At 39.9% G+C, this 17931-nt stretch overlaps 2 protein-coding genes across 2 annotated transcripts; one reads left to right on the forward strand and one right to left on the reverse strand.

The window, feature by feature from the left end:
• Positions 1 to 3809: 3809 nt before the first annotated feature.
• On the reverse strand, positions 3810 to 4899 carry nr0b2a (nuclear receptor subfamily 0, group B, member 2a). Its single transcript, XM_086038930.1, has 2 exons — positions 4354 to 4899; positions 3810 to 4273 (listed from the first exon to the last, which is right to left on the reverse strand). Exons 1-2 carry the CDS (start codon positions 4874 to 4876, stop codon positions 4032 to 4034), a joined length of 765 nt encoding a protein of 254 aa, XP_085895056.1. The 5' UTR covers positions 4877 to 4899; the 3' UTR covers positions 3810 to 4031.
• Positions 4900 to 12123: 7224 nt separating this feature from the next.
• gpatch3 (G patch domain containing 3) lies at positions 12124 to 17068 on the forward strand. Its single transcript, XM_086039373.1, has 7 exons — positions 12124 to 12571; positions 12844 to 13304; positions 14444 to 14618; positions 15755 to 15814; positions 16372 to 16493; positions 16574 to 16701; positions 16785 to 17068. The coding sequence occupies exons 1-7, from the start codon at positions 12151 to 12153 to the stop codon at positions 16966 to 16968; spliced, it is 1551 nt and encodes a 516-aa protein (XP_085895499.1). The 5' UTR covers positions 12124 to 12150; the 3' UTR covers positions 16969 to 17068.
• The last annotated feature ends 863 nt before the right edge of the window (positions 17069 to 17931 follow it).

Here is a 17931-nt window from a genome sequence, read left to right on the forward strand (position 1 = left end):
AGCAGGAACTTGTTTGGCTGGTTCTAAAAAATAGGAAATCAAATCGTGGGGGTTGTCTTTGTTTTTTGTTTTTTACTGTAGCATTGCAGTGCAGGACTGAGGCCTGGTTTTAGTTGTATTCTTCCTTTTTACTGTATAGCTTAGTTAGGAATTGCAATGCTCCTTTGTGCTGCCATTGTTATCGTAACATATGGCTTCAATTTGGGAATAAAAATGAATAACTCATGCCTGCCTGAGTAAAAAACAAGTGATAAAACCATTCTTCAGTTTCTCGTAATAACATTAAAAAAACATTGTGCATTTGAGTACAGGAGTGTATTTTTCTCCTCTGCCAAATGTTTTCATGGCTTGCTTTTGTGTATTTGTTACAGGCGACCTGTGCAACCCTAATTCCTCTCTGCCCCCACCAGCACATTCCTGTTTTACCTGTATGAGGTGTAAGGTAAGAAGAAGGTCTGTCTTTCACAACTAACATGCCACAGGCATGCTCTAACCACAAAACCAGGCTCTTGACAAAATATGACGTGGAGCGCATTTAGTTACGTGTCACTTGCACATCAGTAATAAGAGTACACGGTTCCTATCAAGTACAGTATCAAGTGAGAAGTCCTCAACTTTTATCTTATCGACGGGTCATTTCCACTTGCATCCACTAGAGAGAGACAAATACGATAATTCTACAAGACTCACCATAAATGGAACAACTTGTGTGCTATTCTGTAACTTTGTAAATGTGACGGTGAGTGTGAGCAGAAGTTTAAAAGACCAAATTGGAAATGGAAATGACACAAGCAAGGGAAAAAAAAGGACTGTTAATTCTTATTAATGAAATTACCAGAGCTGGGCAGTAGGGGTGTAACGGTTCACAAAGTCACGGTTGGGTACGTACCTCGGTATGGGGGTCACGGTTCAGTAAGGGTTTGGTACAGCAATAAGTCTCAAATGCATAAGACTAGTTTTTTGTTTTGTTTTTGTTTTTGTTTTAACAGAGCGCAAGTTACAATTCAATTTGCTATAAACCTTCCCTGTTATAAAAAGACAAAATAGAATAAAAACCTGCGCATTAGGGTTGTTCATAGCATGTTTGAAGTGTTACCTGCAACATATCAAACAGAGGTCCAACAACGCCGACACACGGTTCTTGTTCACTCCACCGCTCGCAGCCCTGCACTCCATCGCCGCCGTACGAAGCCGAAATGTTCCCGGCTGATTATACTATATATACAACACACTATACAAGCGTATGACATGCAGACGGCCTCCTCCAACGCCATGCTTTCTCCTGCACTCGCCATTTTTCTTCAACATTTGTTTTGATCTATTTCTTCTCAACAACAAATGTGGCGGTCTCGGGCGTTGACTTTTCTTTTTTCCCCATCAGACGTATTCGGCGTGTAACTGCGTGCACCGAACCGTGAAGCCCGTACCAAGACGGTTCGGGAAGAATACAAAAACCGTTACACCCCTACTGGGCAGTCCTTCCCGGGCCGGATGCCCATCTTTGGGGCGGGGGGTGGGGGCTGACAAATTTAAGAAAAGGGCTGGACTAAGCATGGCCGGAAGTGGATTTTAGTCTGGCCCACTAATCGGCCCTCATGCGTGTGACGTGGTCGGGAGGCGGCCAAATTTCATCTCAGTTTACACAGTGAACGGCTTCTTTTTTGGCTTTTTTTCTACTCCCACATCGGCGGGAGTGACAACTGCCGCATTGATTCACATGACCTACGCAATTGTGCTGTTGGAGACAGGTCTGCAACACATGCCACGCACATATCAGGAATTGTTGCTGCTCTGATCGGTCCATCTCACATGTTGCGATGACATACAGTTTCCCACAGAGGAGAGTTTGCACCACGCAGCTCGTTGCTGCTGCAAAGCAAACTAGTTTGGCAGCGGCGTATGTGTAAAAAGAAGCTACTCACCCACGTTCCCCCTTAGCCGCCACTTTCCAGATCGTTTTAGCAATAAAATTAAATGCATCGTCTAGTCATCTCTGTCCCTTTATAGTTGTAGCAGGTACGATATCCATTGTTGTCTTTTTGAAGCGACACCCGCGACATGGAACGCAAATGTTTCAAAACAACTTGTGTCCACGAGTATAGTCAAGCTGAGTGGCATCTTAATACATTGGAATATTGAAGATAAGTTCATTTATTTCAGTGGTTTAATTCAAAAAGTGAAGCTACATGTTACAGAGTGTTTCAGTTCAAAAAATATTGTGGTTTGTCATGTAATAATTCTAGTATCTTGAGATGGTTAGGATTTTCCTCAGCATGTTATCATCAAAACTGTGTAAAATAAAATAATAATAATAAAAATAACAAGTACTAATGATATACAGGTTATATTGTTCATTATTAGTACCATACCTGACCTATTGTGTGGAAATATAGGAAAACGCATATAAAACCAATACTCTGCCTATTTTCAAACTACAAAAAAGCGCAATTAAAATTATTACTCGATTAAAATATACTGAACCAACAAATGCATTTTTTTTATCAAATTAAACACTGTGAAATTACCGTATATGACCTGGTTGCGTTTAAAATAGCACAAATAATGTACAAAGTACACAATAACCTGCTCTGCCACAAGACACAAAAGATGTTCGAAACCAGAGAGAGTTGCGATTACTTAAGGGGTACAAGTCTCTACAACAAATCCAAAACAAGAAAGAACATTAAACAAAGGTGTGTTTCCGTAAGAGGTCTTCATTTGTGGAATAATTTCGGAACTGTTTGATTGAAACGGTGTGAATCATTTCCTGTGTTCAAAAACAGATTCAAAAGTGAAGTACAAAAAAAGCTATATAAATCAGTTATAAGCCCGTAAATCGCTCCATAATTTTTGAAATATGTCAGATTGATTGTAATGTAATGAAATATTGAGAACGGACAACAATGTGTATAAGAGCACAATGATAGATGTGCCTATATATTGCATGTACTGTATGAAGGCATATGTACGCAAAAGTGTAAGTGCAGTTGCATATATGAGTAGGTTTATATATTGACATTTTACTTTTCTGCTCTTGGGACATTCTACATCAATGACTTATTATTGTATTAATATGAAAGGAAAACTTGAAAGTCAAAATACACCTAAGACCAAGGGATAGGACTAGATAAGTTCTGTATGTCTTCCTACTCCTTTTGAACATAATGTGGCAGTGCTTAATGATAAACATTTGTTTTTTCTTTTTCTTTTGTGTTATTGTTTTTCTCTTAAATCTGAAATCCTCTTACTCCTACTAATGTTTTTTTTTCTCTGTTATCTGTTTATATGTTTAATAAATTTAAAAAAATAAAGAAACAAAATGAAACATTTCACTGTGTGTGTAGTGACACTAATATATGACTAACTTTTGGACTGAACTGCTGAAATAAATGCACTTTGATATGATTTATTGAGATTCACTGCGATTACTTGTATATCATGCAATGTTTGGATAATGCTCCTTAAAACGCTTAGATATTATTAAGTAAATAGTTTCTAACCTTTGTAGTGCCTGATCTTTATGATACAGTATATTATTTGCATACTTTGATGCATACGGATGTTTTCCCCAAAATAAACTGTGATTTTATTGAGTTGTGCAGGGAGGCTGCCTCTACATGTCTTTGAGGATGGAAAATGTAATTGCAAAAAGCTTCAAAATAGATTCATTCATACTTACCGGGTAATTATACTGCACTTTAAAACAAACTTGAAAAGACAAAGATAGAGTTCATGTACAAAAATAGATTTATTTGAATTGTTATGGAAAATACAAAAAGCAAAAGTATTTACAACAGAGCTAACATAACAAACGGCAGGACATTAAGACATCTTTTTGTAATCGTGGACAACAAAGTCGCTCTGCAGATGAAACAGTTCCCGCTGTCTTTCCATTTAAGAAAATGCGAAAAATGAGCAGTGTTCTTCATCAGCAGTTGAATGCAGATGATCCACACAGGCTCTGTCGTTTAGGAATTGCTTACATTCAAGTGGAAAAAATGTGGTTTTAGTCCGTCCGACCAAGGTGTCTTCTACCTGCAGAAGAGCATGTCCACCAGAAGCTCCAACAGGTCAGCTTGGCCAATGACAGGCCGAAATAAGAGTTCAGTGATTAGACTGGGTGTGATGCTTTGCAGCATAGATGCCGTGAGGAGGATGCGGGCGAAACGTTCCTGCCGCCTGGGATGGAGTAGCTGGACCACCTCGCTCAGGGCGTGCTGCGCCTCTTGTTGCAAGGCCTCGATGAACAGCGACGCCTTCAGATCTGGGATGTCTGTTGCGTGCAAAGACACTGAGAGTCAGCTTTTAAAGACATAGTGAAGAAAACGCACGTTGCATCTGATTTGCACATACCTGGGTTAAATATCGTTATCCCTTTAAGGTACGCATACTCCTTTGGACTCAAATCTAAGCTCCAGAACTTTCTGAGACAGGACTTGAGTTTGCTGACCCCGGCCATGGTTGGCTGCTCCCTCTCCACCTCAGTTCCCGCCTCACGCCGCAGAAGAATCTTCTTCAGCATGCTGTCGGCCGGTACGTCGGCCACCTCAAAGTCCACGCGCTCCTGCGCCAGGCCCAGGATGAAGAGCGGCACCCAACAGTTTTTGAGGAGTATGAACTGGTCATGAGGCGGAAGCTGCTTGAAAGCAGGTAGGTTCTTCATGAAATGGACTGTTTTGACCAGAACTGATGAGGCTTCCTCGCAAATGTCCGATGGTCTTTTTAAGCACACCGTTCGCCGTAGCTCGCAGTTGCATCGATGAGGTATTGAATTAAAATTGTGTGGACTCGGGCTGCTGTTATCTAGTCGATTGAGAATGTTGAAGAGGATAGGATTCAACAGTCTGTCGCTGCTGCACTGGCATCGCTTATCCATAGTGGAGAGGCTTTTCTGGAGTGAGGCGCTCTCGCCTCCGCCACGTCTGTATTTATAAGGTTACCAAAGTGGACCTTGACTTGTCAATACGCTCTCTGTGAAAAACAGCCATGTGCTCTGCCAGGTGACTGGTGGTATAACCCTGGGAAACTGATAAGCTTTTCTCAATGAAAAGGAGCTGGTGGAGTAACGTCTGGATATCAAGAGGGCTAGGCCTTATCTTGGGCTCTGTGTCATTAACCCAGGCCGTACCAAGCTACCAAGGACTCCGAAGGTAATCAGGCCCAGCTCTGATGGGTCCCCACACACTGCCAGCTCATACTTGGCCGCAGCTGAAGAGGCCAACACGGAGCAGTGGGGCACTGACCCAGAAGTGAAGTACTCAGGATGATGTCATCGGAACATTTTTGTAATAGTTGAAGCAAAACCTCTGAGACCAACAAACCTAGCTCCCTTGCCAAATTTGTTTTATTTGAAATCATAATCATATAATTTTGTCAGCGCAATGGCTCAGTGATTGTTTTGCGTCTCAGCTTGTTTTTTTTTTTGGATAGGCCGTTATGGACCAGGGGGCTGTGGGCACAATAGTGTGACTGCGATTATCTCAGCTTTGTGTTCAATTAAACAGGCCCGGGTATCACACTAAGTCAATTTGTGAGTAAATTGAGACTTTCACTATGCATACTTTTTATGACATTTTTCTAATGTAAAATGGGTGTGTGCATTAGCACAATAAAGTTTGGGATAGGCACTAGTACAATTGGGATTTGGCAACCGTGGACACACTATGGATGTGTTCACCAGTATTTATAAAACTAGGTCAGAGAACTGTAGCTTGAGAGTCTGCAAAAATAATTTGTGATGAATTATTATTTTCTATTATTTAAAAAAGTGCGTAAATGGGGACTTCATGACACTGGATCAGCTATTCTCATTTTTTTTAAATAACAGGTGCTATATTAAATTTCGCAAGCACTACACACTCAAATATTCTCTGGAGCATTAGTTATAGAGCAGTGGTCTCAAACCGCCTGTTGGCCATTTGCAGCCCACACGCCGATATTTTGCGGTCCCCTACTTGACATCAAAGTTTAATGTTAGTTTGGCCTCCGACGTTTGTTGCAATGGAAGGAAAAGTGGGAGGAAAAGGTATCCTGTCAGCCAGTCCCAGTCATGTCTTTTTGAAAACCTGCCATGAAGAGAAACATTGCCACGACAACAGCGGATTTCAAGAAAAACAGGAAATGGAATGTGTGGTTTTTTTTGTTTTTTTTTTTTAGCACAGATTTACCCCGACATGTCTTGAATTCACAGAAAACGTTGCGGTGCTCAAGAAATCAGACGTCATATGCTCAACTAGACATGCTGAGGAGTATGCAAATCAACAGGGAGATGAGAGAGAGAACCAGGTTACTCTTGTTCACATTCTGAAGAACCGTTCATGTTCTGAACTTTTACTAATAAAAATTGAGAAGATTGAATACTTGATACTCTTTTTTTATGGAATACTTGACACTGCTTAGACACGCCCAGACTCTATCTCCAGTGACCCCCGCATACGTTCAGTTTGAGACCCCTGATGTACAACAATGTTGGCAACACAATGCTTTTCTGTATTTTAAAATCCATTTGTAATCCAATGTCCTTTTTATGACACCGCTTGAATGATTACATCATGTTACCATACCAACTTTGGGAATTTGAACAAATCCCAAATCGTCTGCAATTTATAAATTGATTACTTGTTATGAATAAAGTTACATTGAGTAATTTCTTGATTTTACTCGAAGCTGAAAACTCCACCTGGTACCTCTTTATTGAAATGTCATAATTTCCTCTTCACAGTCGTATTCTTTTTGAAATTGTACACACTACATGTAGTATAATACGTTATACAACTCATGTAGCACCTATGATTAATCGTAAACCTATCAGGCACCCCTCATGTTAATGGCACACCTGTTCTGTTCTGCAGGGTGAAATAACTCAGTGAAATCTAAGGAATTTCAGTTTATGCTCTCTGTGTTCCAGGTTGTCATTTATTTAAGGTAAGACCATATTGTTATCTTTGCTGTGCCTGGCACGGAGGCTTGACGGCGATAAGAAGATTACTTTATTATTGTCACAAATAAACAAACAGCTCAATTGCAATGACTCATTTTATGTTTCCTTCTCCCTGAGCTGTCACCTTATCATGGTGAAGGGGTTTGGGTGTTCCAATGATCCTACGTCGTGTTTCTTTAAGCCTCGGGCAGAGTCACCTCAGGCAAACAGGTCCTAGGTGAGGGACCAGACAAAGCAACCCGTCAAATCCTCTATGACGAATACAATTATTGGAATTCATTTTCCCTTGTCTGGATGAGGGTCACCGGGGCCCCCCTGTGGAGCGGCTACAAAGGTTCGTTCTAGGGTCGTGAAATTTCACCTCTGTGGCGGGGAAGAAGCCGGAATGTTGTGGGAGGTTGAAAGGTTCAGACTAGATAAAGTCGAGCTGGACACGTAACTTGGGCTCTGGTATCAGTCTTCTTAAGAGGGGTTTGACTCTCTTCCACGCGGGGAACACATCAGTGAGGGGTGGCCGTGCAACTTATGTGGGCGTACGTGCTTCATTTTTTTTCATAGTATCCACGGTCACGGTTTTACAAAATAATATTCACACATATCCAGAAAAATGCCCGTCACACTCTTTATGAAGCAGGAACAAGTCGAAGCTAAATGCAAAGTTTTGCTGAATTACTAGATAATACCTTTCTTTTCTGTTGCTTTGCTTTTGTGTACTATCCCATACACTGAAAAAAGTTTTTGTTGAATTTTATTTCCTAAAGTGGTTGCACGAAATAAAATCCTCTGGGTTCAAACACATTTTTAAGTTGATGAATAGTATCTGAGTCCAAATGATATTTTTTGTGCAACCACTTGACGTAATAAAATTGAGTAAGTTTTAAGAACTTGTAAGAATCTATTCAGTTTTTTCCCTTTCTTTTCATACAACCGGTTCTTTTAGACTTTGCATTCAGATGTTCTTTATATTTATTCTTCTTCTAAATACAGTATCTAAGAATACTGCATCCATGTAAAAATGGCAGAAAAATCACAGTATCAAAATCTTCCCCTAGGTGTGGCGGGGGCCAGAAAATGACAAGGGGTGGCCAGTTCCAATATCTCGGGGTTTTGTTCACAAGTGAAGAAAGAATAGAGGGTGGGCGACAGAGGGATTGTCACAGTGTCTGCAGTGATGCAGACTCTGCATTTGATCCGTAGTGGTGAGGAGGGAAATGAGCTGAAAGACGAAGCTCTCAATTTAAAGGTCAATCTATGCTCTCTCCACCCTTTTCTCAGGTCGCGAGCTGTGCATCATGACTGCAAAAACAAGATGATGGATGTAAGTGGCCAAAATGAGTTTCCACCGCAGAGTGTCCACCCTCCTTAACAGAGAGGGTGCGGAGCTCAGACATTTGGGAGGTGCTCAGAGTAGAGTCACCGCTCCACCGCGACTCTTGTGAGGATAAGGGGTATGGATAATGGATGGATGGATGGGCTGGAGGGAGGGAGGATCATATATTTCTCACTAATGCCCCACTTTTCTTTCAACTAATCACTGTTTAAAATCTCAGATTACAAAAAAAAACCCCAAAAAAACAGGGGCGTAGGGCTGTGTGTGAAAATAAACCCGAAACTAATGTGAAATTGGAGTAGTAATGCTTTTGGAGTCAAGGTCAGTTCATGCTGTTAATAAGTGTGATTAAAAGACTAAATACCATCCGCCTCACCTGTTTGTTTGACTTCATTAGCCTCTTCAATCATTCCTTCAAAGAAAATGTCTGAACAATCTTGAGTAATCATATCAGCCTTAGACAATTAATTTGAAATTTTGTGCGTCCACAAAGAGTGCCACAGTTCGTAACAAAAGCCTGTCAATTGAAGTGTAAAACAAGATACAATGTTGTCCTCAATGTGTTTGTGCTTGAAATGCCCGACAATACCCTCTGCAGCCATCCGGCTTGATGAAGCACGCTGACAATTGTAAATGCCTGTGATAAGACTCTTGTTTATAGACGTTAGGAGCAGGCAGAGACGGACACGGAGGACAGACGCTTATCTGCTCCCTGACTGTAAAGTTTAAATAAAAATGTCCTTCGTTCTATAAGTGGAGCAACTGCTGAAATCAATGTGATTAAGGAAGTGAATATATTCATTGGCATTGGCATGACACAATGGCCGGCACTGGCTTTCCAAGTAATATCTCAATTAAGTTACACCAAACAAGAAGTGAGGCAAAAATAATACAATCTAATACATATTGTAGTTATTAATGCACAGGATATTGTTTTTCATAGGAGTAATAGGGTTTCCTACTTTTCTCGGGTCAATGAACTCTTGTATGTGCACCATGATGTGAACGCCATGTCTAGTAGTTGACACTTCACCTTGGCCTACTGTTGTGACATAAAGGGTCATTTGCACGGCTCCATCCCCTCTAGGTCAGTAAGGCAAAGGGGAGTCATTCTCCCCCAGCGGAGTCATTACTATTCTGGAATGGGGGGGATCACATTCTCTTAGTAATGACATTCTTAGAAGGCAAATGCTTTTTGAGTCATCCTATAAAAAATAGTTCAATAGTAATTATAATAGTTAGGATTGACTTACCATAAATGTTAGCATATACAGTACCTATAATTAGTTGTGCATTGTCCCAATGGTTAAATGGATTTTAATAAATTTTCCAAATAGTGAATTCATTCATTTGATTAACATACGGGTACATCTTAATATTACTAAATCGTAAGGGAAAAAAATAAATACTGTCATGAAACTCATATATAGATTTACCATTCAGAGTGAAATATTTCAGGATTTTATTGTTTAGAATTTGGATTATGTAATAGTTACAATAATTTATAATATTTAATGATAATAGCTTACAGTGAACCAAAAAAAACAACAAATTCACCATTCCAAGAAATTTGATTATTAGATAAGAAAATATCAAGATGATTTTTAATATAGAAATTGGATAGGAATTGACCGTCTGAAAAGTATTTGTTTTTTCCTATGTATTTGATGAATTTGTATAATATGTTTTCATTTTTAATTGACCTGAAAAAAGGTATTGTGTATTTTTCTGGAAGCAGGCCTCCTTAAATAAAATCATGTCTTTTTTTGTTCTGGTTTTTATTTGACTTTTCATTTTTATCCCACACTATTAATTCATTTTTGGGCCTTTGTGTTTGTAGCGTGAGGTAGAATAATATATTTGCAAATTGAAATCCAATTATTCCAATCATCAAAAACAATTGTTTTTATTGTGTTGGTTTCAATGTCCATTATTTCTGTGTGCAGGTTGACATAATTATTTCCACAAGCGGGTTTTTTTGTATAACAAATTAATATTACTTTTTGTGGTCACTAAATGATAAGTAAAACCACTTTCACTTGTACTTGCATTTACTGAAAAAGTCTCACCATTCAAATTGGTTTTGGTGCAAGTTGTGAATTTTAAATATGTTGGACATGTTTAACAACTATAGTTAGATTTAGGCTTCTCGAAGGTATGGCAGTTGTGACTAATGCACAGGAATAGCGTAATGTGGTGTAAATGTTCTGTAGTGATGTCAGGGTCCAGACACATGAGTACAGTTTTACTGCCTATTACTATCAAAACACACCGATAAACGCTAAGGTGAAGGCCAAGCACAGCGTTAGCCTCTGGGTTAATGAACTCTGATAGAATAGATTCCTTGGTCATCTGTTGGAAAGACAGAAAGAAAAGTAAATACAAGAAAAAAAAAACTTTCAACAAAACGTTATTTAATTGGTACTGTATTGTTTTTAAATGAAGGTTTACAATTTCCAAAATGTTGAACATTGTCACTAGATCTTTTGCTCCTTAACCCAAAAATTACACACTACTCAAAGTATAATGTTGTGTAGTTATAAATAGGCATCACCAATAATGAGCATGTTTTGTTGAATTAACCTCTTGCTGACAGTGTCATTAAAAACAGAGTATTATCTTTATAAAGGCAAAGCTGTAATGTGGGTTTTATTTTTTTCTCTTATGCATGTGCCAACATTTCTAAAGAACGTTTGAAAGAGAATCAAAGAGGGCCTGTGGCCTCCCTTGTGTGAAAAATAAAAAGGAGCATTAAGTGGTGTTTTTTTTCGCATCTTAACTCATTTTAAAAACGTGAGGGGCTCCCACATATGATGGGGAAAAAACAGCAATGACTCAAGATGTCCAAAACAGTACATGACACACATAACCATATCTCCACCCTCAAACAGTCTGTTGTGGTAGTAAGCAGTGGGGGTAGCAGTGGTAGAGGTAATAGAAGCTGGGCCAACTGTTGGTTATCTAGTAACTACATTGTGGTTCCAAATTCATGCCCAAGCGTTTTCCGAGCAGATTGAGGCAGAAAAATCCGTCTTTAACACACCACGGGCCAACACCACAGGATCAAATAGAATAATCTTTCAAACATCTGCCAATCGGGCCTTTGCTGACTCCAATTGGAAGGGGTGGGCTCAGCTCTTAATTGTTTAATTGTTTTCTGTTATGTATTTAACATTTCTGGGCAGAATGGTGAAAGAGTGGTTACCACGTCTGCCTCAAAGTTCTGAGATTCAGGGTTTGAATCTTGCCTCTGGCCTTCCCATGTGGAGTTTGCATGTTCTGTTTGTGGTTTGTGTGTGTGTGTTTTTTTCCAGGTATGTCAGCTACCTCCCACAATCCTAAAGCATGCATGTTAGGCAGGGGCATTTATAGACCCCCTCAAGGCACCACCAGGAAGGACCGTGGAGACCACCACCTGGTAGAAACATACATAAGACCATGCACTTCCTACCAGACGTATGACAAAAATCACATTTTAAACATGGACAAAATACATCACATATTGTTTTTTTTTTTCCAGTGCAAAGGTATCTCTTGCATAAAATTTACCATTCAAGGAAGGAACAAAGCATCTTGATCAAGAACAACATAAAACTACAGTTGATCCCTGCCACAGGGTGTTATTCACAGTTTGGCACCCATGGATGTACATATTACCAGAACCCCCCCCCGCATTTTTTTTAAAAAGTATTTTTTTCAAATTTGGAATTTTCACGTTTTTATGTATGTGAAGCACTTGTGAGTACTCTCTGCGAAAAGTCCTGCAGTGAAACAACAGTGAAAAACTTCTGACCCAAATATGGTCAATCACATTTTTATTGCGTCATATCCGGTTACCAGACCCAACACGGAAGTGTCGTCAATTCATGGTTGTAAAAAAATGTTTAAGAAAAACATGGCGGACATTCAAGGCGTCTTTTTAGTAATTAGCAACATTCCCGCCGCTTTCCATTCGGCGGACCTCCGGAATTATTTCAGTCAGTTCATAGAGAGCGGCGGCTTCATTTGTTTTCATTACCGCCACCGACCAGAGGTACACCGGGAGTCTCAAACGTGCGGAGACAGCGAGGAGGACGGCGATAAGTCGTCCGGTAGCGACCTAGCACCAGCAGCGGCTCATGACAACAACAGCAAAAAGACGAAGCAGGCGGCCAAAACTTGCTGTTGTGTCGTCTCAGTTCACAGCGAGCACGCTGACAGATTCGTCAGGATGTACGCAGGCAACCACTGGATCGACTCCAAGGGCAACTGGCTGTCCAGAAGATGCGTCATTAAAAGAGTGAAGGTTTCACAACACAATGGTAAATTAGTATTATTAAAACTAAGCAATCCGTTGGTTCGTGTTGAAATGTAGTGTGAAGTATATAACGGCATAAAATATATTCATATATGAACTGCACTTCGTCTTACTGGGAGCTGTTTGTAATACTTATTAATTTATATTTACATTAATTTACTGTACCAGCTGGTATATACATTTCTCACAGTGTTAATTAAAACTGAGCATTTTGCGAGAACTGTATTAGGTACCACATTTTATTGAAATCAACTGACTAGCATTTTTTTTCCCCAGATGACAATCAGTTCCCGTATAAAACGAGGTTTGAGCATCGACACCGGATATCTCAAACCGAACACTTCACCCTGTCCGACCTGAAGACCTTATCAGAACTCAATCCACCCGCTCTGATGCAGAATGGCAATGTAGGCACGTCAGTTAAAGTTTTCCTACAGCTCATCCAGTCGTGCCGGCTGCCTCCCCGCCTCATCCGCAAACTGGGCCTCACGTTCCCAAAGACGGGCTCTAACCGTCGCTATGGCAATGTGCCTTTCCAGTACCATGACACTTGCACGCTACCGGCCACAGAAGAGACTGTTTTAACAGCCGCTGGCCATGAGATATCAGGGCCGGGCACTTTGGCCGCTCGAACGTCAGTGCGGAGACAGCAGGATAACTGCTGCGAGACAACTGAGAATGATGATCCACAAGAAGAAGAAGAAGAGGAGGAGGGTGTGCAGTCAAATGCAGATGATGTAAGCTTAAGACTTCAGTATTTATCAAGTGTACTGAATTTTAAATGCATCCTTTTCATTACGATGAAGTACATTGAAAACTCTGAAGTCTGTTTTGCAAGGCTGGTCAACTTCCAATTTGTTATAATTAACAATTTGGAACAATGTGGATCAATGGACTAGTGGTTTGCATGTCGGCTTCACAGCTCTCATGTTCGGGGTTGAATCACAGCTCCTGCCTTCCTTTTTGGGAGTGTGCATGTACTCCCCATGTGGGTTTTCTCTGTCTTTCTCCCACATTCCAAAAACATGCATGCTAGGTTAATTGAAGAGGAAAAGTCAACCTAGTGAGGACAAGCAGAATAGAAAGTTGATTGATGGATGGATCCCACACAGTATTCCCCATTCAGCTAATTAGATCACGACGTCAGACCAGTGTGTATACTATTTGAGCGACAATGCTTTTAACACTAGTCGAGTGTTAAATGTTCTCACAGCTGCCCCACCATACTGACATTATGTCTATAAATGTGTCATCCTACCGTTGGGCACTGCTACAATTTGGGATTCGCCATTACCAAGGCAAGTATCGGTGCCGATACTGTATGTTTGTACTCATGAAAATGCTCCGATACTACGACACCAGTACCACTTCACTTGACTGAAATAGCTTTCTTGTACCGCAGTAGCTTTGTAAGCCATGCAGAGATACTTATGAAGTCTGGCAGCAATATTTGGGAAAAATTCAAATGTTTATTTCCATTTTCCACATTTTGCTGTTGACGTTGATGAATGAACAAATGCCCACTTGGGCCATTGTATGGGTAGTAGGGAGTCCGGACTTGACAACCTGTGACTTTTTTTCTTCGAGGTTGTTTCAGGGATTTTTTTATTATTAGGTTTGATTTCAAACCAATCTCTGTTAAACATCTGATTTGAAAATGTAGTGTTTAGGGTTGGAAGTTGTGATTCATCCAGATTCCACATCTTACAGCAATACAACAACCTGTTCAAATGTTTATATGCTCGTATCAAGTTTCCTCTGATTTGAAAAGGCTATCTACATGTTGGAAACAAACTATAATGTTTAATGAAATATCTTATGCTGAGCTGATCCAGATTGCATTCCAGTTCACCACTAATCTCGTTTCTGGTTGCAGGATGATGACTGCTGCGAGGAGTGGGAGCGTCATGAAGCATTGCATAATGATGTTACGAGCCAAGAGCGAAGCAAAGAAAGGCTATTTGAAGAAGAAATTGAGTTGAAGTGGGAAAAAGGCGGCTCGGGCTTAGTGTTCTACACTGATGCCCAGTACTGGCAGGAAGAAGAAGGAGGTAAGCACAAAAGTGATTTTACTGTGGCATCTTGACATAAGAGCAACCCAAACTACAACTTTTTTGACATGAACCAATTATTTTTGCGTTGTTGCGAGCAAAAACGCTGAGATATGAGCGCTTAGATTGTGGCAGCAAACTTAGCGACAAGCAGCAGTTTGGGAGATAATAAACAAATCTTGAAATAATAGGCTAAGTGCTAACTTCAAGCTGTTTATTGCCAACACCAGTAAAAATTTGCCGTCAAACTAAATATAAAACAAAGATAATTACACATGTATTTCACCTAACTTTGCCACATCAAAGTCCACTAGGCTCATGCTAACACAATAGTAAACACCATAGATTGGCTAATGGAACTTGCATTGATGTTGCGGTCGTTATGAACCATTTTTTTGAACACAAGTGGTAGGAGCTAGGTGTGTGCATCCCTCCAATAAAAAAACGATTCAGTAGGTATCTCGATACATGGGTGGGGTGTAATACGAATCCATAATTTTTCATTTTAAAGTGGAACGATTAGATTTGCTTCCATTCGATGCTCTCTCAGCTTTTCAATCAAAACTGATTTTGCGATTCAAATCGGTTTTCATTGCACCCCTACTACCACCACATGCAGACACACAATTAAACAATACTAATAGGCATATTTTCTTTATCCTCATCAAAAAAAAACAACCTATGGTACTTTTTTTTTTTTTGACAGTCTTCCGTTTCATCATCAATCCTGTGTTGTATCATGTCTTTATTATAATGCCCTCTGGTGGCCAGGACACAAACATCAGATAGTCAATGCCTAATAAATTAATGCATGAAATCATGACGCAATAATTGTTTATTTTTTTTAATTCCCTGTAAATATGTTGCTACTGCATGTTTTTATAAAGTACAGTACTGTAAATTGTTATTATGAAAAACATCTTACATTTTTTGGGGAGGGGGGTTTTGCGGTGGCTCGAACAGATGAGTAGCATTTCCATGCATTTTAAGGGGGAAAAATGATTAGATATGTGAGTTATGAATGTGACCCCGGAACAAATTATACTTGTAAGTCAAGGTACCACCAGACATGAAGCTCTTTGTTCAAGTAAAAAAAGACTAATCACTTTTGTCTCATTCTGTTCACCTTTTTACAGATTTTGATGAGCAAACAGCAGATGACTGGGACGTTGACATGAGCGTCTACTATGATAAAGGTACTTTGGATTGCTTGACTTAATTTGTTTTTCATGTTAGTCACGTAAGTAATCGCAAGATGTATTTAACCTCGAGACATCATTTCTTAAAGAAGTCAACCCAGACATTTTTTTCCAAGAATAAATTCTATGCAGGGCCACTAGTTGAAAAGGTAATCCGTTTAATATTGCGTTTGTGGAATACGAGTTTAGCAGCAAAATCCACCCTTTTTAGCCATCTCAGGGGGCAGCCATTTTGCCATTTCTGTCGACTGAAAATGACATCACAGTTAGTCAGGGCTCAGATAATGAGCAATCATGGCTCAGCTTTAGAAAACAAGTGAGCTGTGATTGGTCGTTACCTGAGCCCTGAGTAATTGTGATAGTATGCAGATGTGACAAAATGTCCGCCCTCTGAGATGGCTAAAAACAGGTGGATTCTGCTGCTTAACTCATATTCCACAAACGCAATATTAATCAGAATGCCTTATTTCAAATAGTGGGCATGCATAGAACATTTTTTTGAAAAAAAATGTTTCGGTTGACTTCCCTTTAAACTGGTTTCATCTTTTTTCCAGACGGAGGTGACATGGACGCCCGGGACTACGTCCGGATGCGACTTGAGAAACGGCTCAGGGATGGTCTTGAAGATGGATCTTCACACAATCAGGCCATTGGGAGTTTTGAGAGGTTCACGAAAGTATGAAATTAATCTACAATACGTACCCACTTGTTTATAGTCGAATTTTACTTATTTTAGTCATTTCTTTGTTTGTTTAGGGCTTCGGTCGCCGCGTGATGGAGAAGCAAGGCTGGAAGGACGGTGAAGGATTGGGAAGCAGTCAAGTTGGGATTTCTGACGCCTTGGAGAACGAAGGCAAACATCCACACTGCAAACGGGGGTTTGGGTAAGTTTCAAAATAGAAACAGATTCATGTTTTTCTTGTTTATTAGGCATTGTACTCAATGTGATGTGCTGTTTATTCGACAGCTATCATGGTGAGAAGCTACTCTTACATCCTGGTAAAAAGGCCAGAAGAAGCTTCCATATAACTACAATCTATGATGAAGCCAAGGACATTGATATGGGGGACTCCTTGCTCAGATGCCAACCAAACACCAGCATGAAGTATAGAGGCTGGCAGCCAGGGGGCAGCGTTGGACCACGAAGATGACAAATACTGTTTATTTTTGTTTGTGTGAATCCTGAAAGCATTCATTTCATGTTAAAGTCTTATTTTCCTAACTTTAGCTAATTAAAATTGAGTACCGTCACTGTTTTGCTGTGTTGTTGTATGTAATTATTTTTAATAGGTTCGATAGTTTGGCAGGTCTCTGAGCTGTTGCACAGGTGTCAAACTTTAGTTCTCGAGGACCGCTATCGCACACGCTTTAGATGTTTCCCTCCTCCAACACACCTGATTCAAATGATCAGGATTGTTACCACGCTCCTGTAGAGCCTGCTGATGAGCTGATCATTTGAAACAGATGTGTTGAAGGAGGGAAACATCTAAAACATGCAGGATAGCGGCCCTCGAGGATCAGAGTTTGACACCTGTGGAGTAGAGCTTTGTCTTGAGGGCATGTCAGAAAACAAAAACATTACTCAGCAACTACCAATATATATATTTTTTTTAATTAAAAACTAATCATTACACCGGACTGGGAACCAGCCAATTGTAAGGCACGGACGCTCGTTTAAAATAAAAGGCGAAACGGCCTATAGTATAAACAATTTTTTTTTACCCCCGGAAATAAAAGCGAATGACGGGACGATGGAAGGATACCCACACTGCACATGGATGATGAATAACGGACGCTCAATTTGTAGTAAAATGCCTAGCTCCGCCAATTTGTGTACGGTATTTAGGATTTTGAAAATAAAATCTAAGTGTCCTTGAGTGTTACAGTACCTTACACTTCCACTTACTTTCAATTTTTTAATAGATTCCGTATTATATTGGGCTCTGTTATATATAATGGATCCATTCTATTAAACTCCTAATCTGTAAACCAAAATATGTATTTTATGTCTTTAATTAACAATCCTATATGCATAATAGATCCAATTAAAGCACAACCCTAACTCTATAATAGAGCCCATTCAAGAAGCTTTTATTTTGAAACGCCTACTTTTA

This window comes from Filicampus tigris, chromosome 8 (genome assembly GCF_054856515.1).
Source record: "Filicampus tigris isolate MCC_2025a chromosome 8, RoL_Ftig_1.0, whole genome shotgun sequence".
Classification (NCBI taxonomy): domain Eukaryota; kingdom Metazoa; phylum Chordata; class Actinopteri; order Syngnathiformes; family Syngnathidae; genus Filicampus; species Filicampus tigris.

Bases quoted from the DNA above. Each gene is read 5' to 3' on its own strand.
- nr0b2a (XM_086038930.1), bottom strand. From the start codon at position 4,876: ATGGATAAGCGATGCCAGTGCAGCAGCGACAGACTGTTGAATCCTATC. The intron at 4,274-4,353 runs GTATGTGCAAAT...TGCACGCAACAG, and splicing joins GATAACGATATTTAACCCAG to ACATCCCAGATCTGAAGGCG.
- gpatch3 (XM_086039373.1), top strand. From the start codon at position 12,151: ATGTTTAAGAAAAACATGGCGGACATTCAAGGCGTCTTTTTAGTAATT. The intron at 13,305-14,443 runs GTAAGCTTAAGA...TTCTGGTTGCAG, and splicing joins TGCAGTCAAATGCAGATGAT to GATGATGACTGCTGCGAGGA. The intron at 14,619-15,754 runs GTAAGCACAAAA...ACCTTTTTACAG, and splicing joins CTGGCAGGAAGAAGAAGGAG to ATTTTGATGAGCAAACAGCA.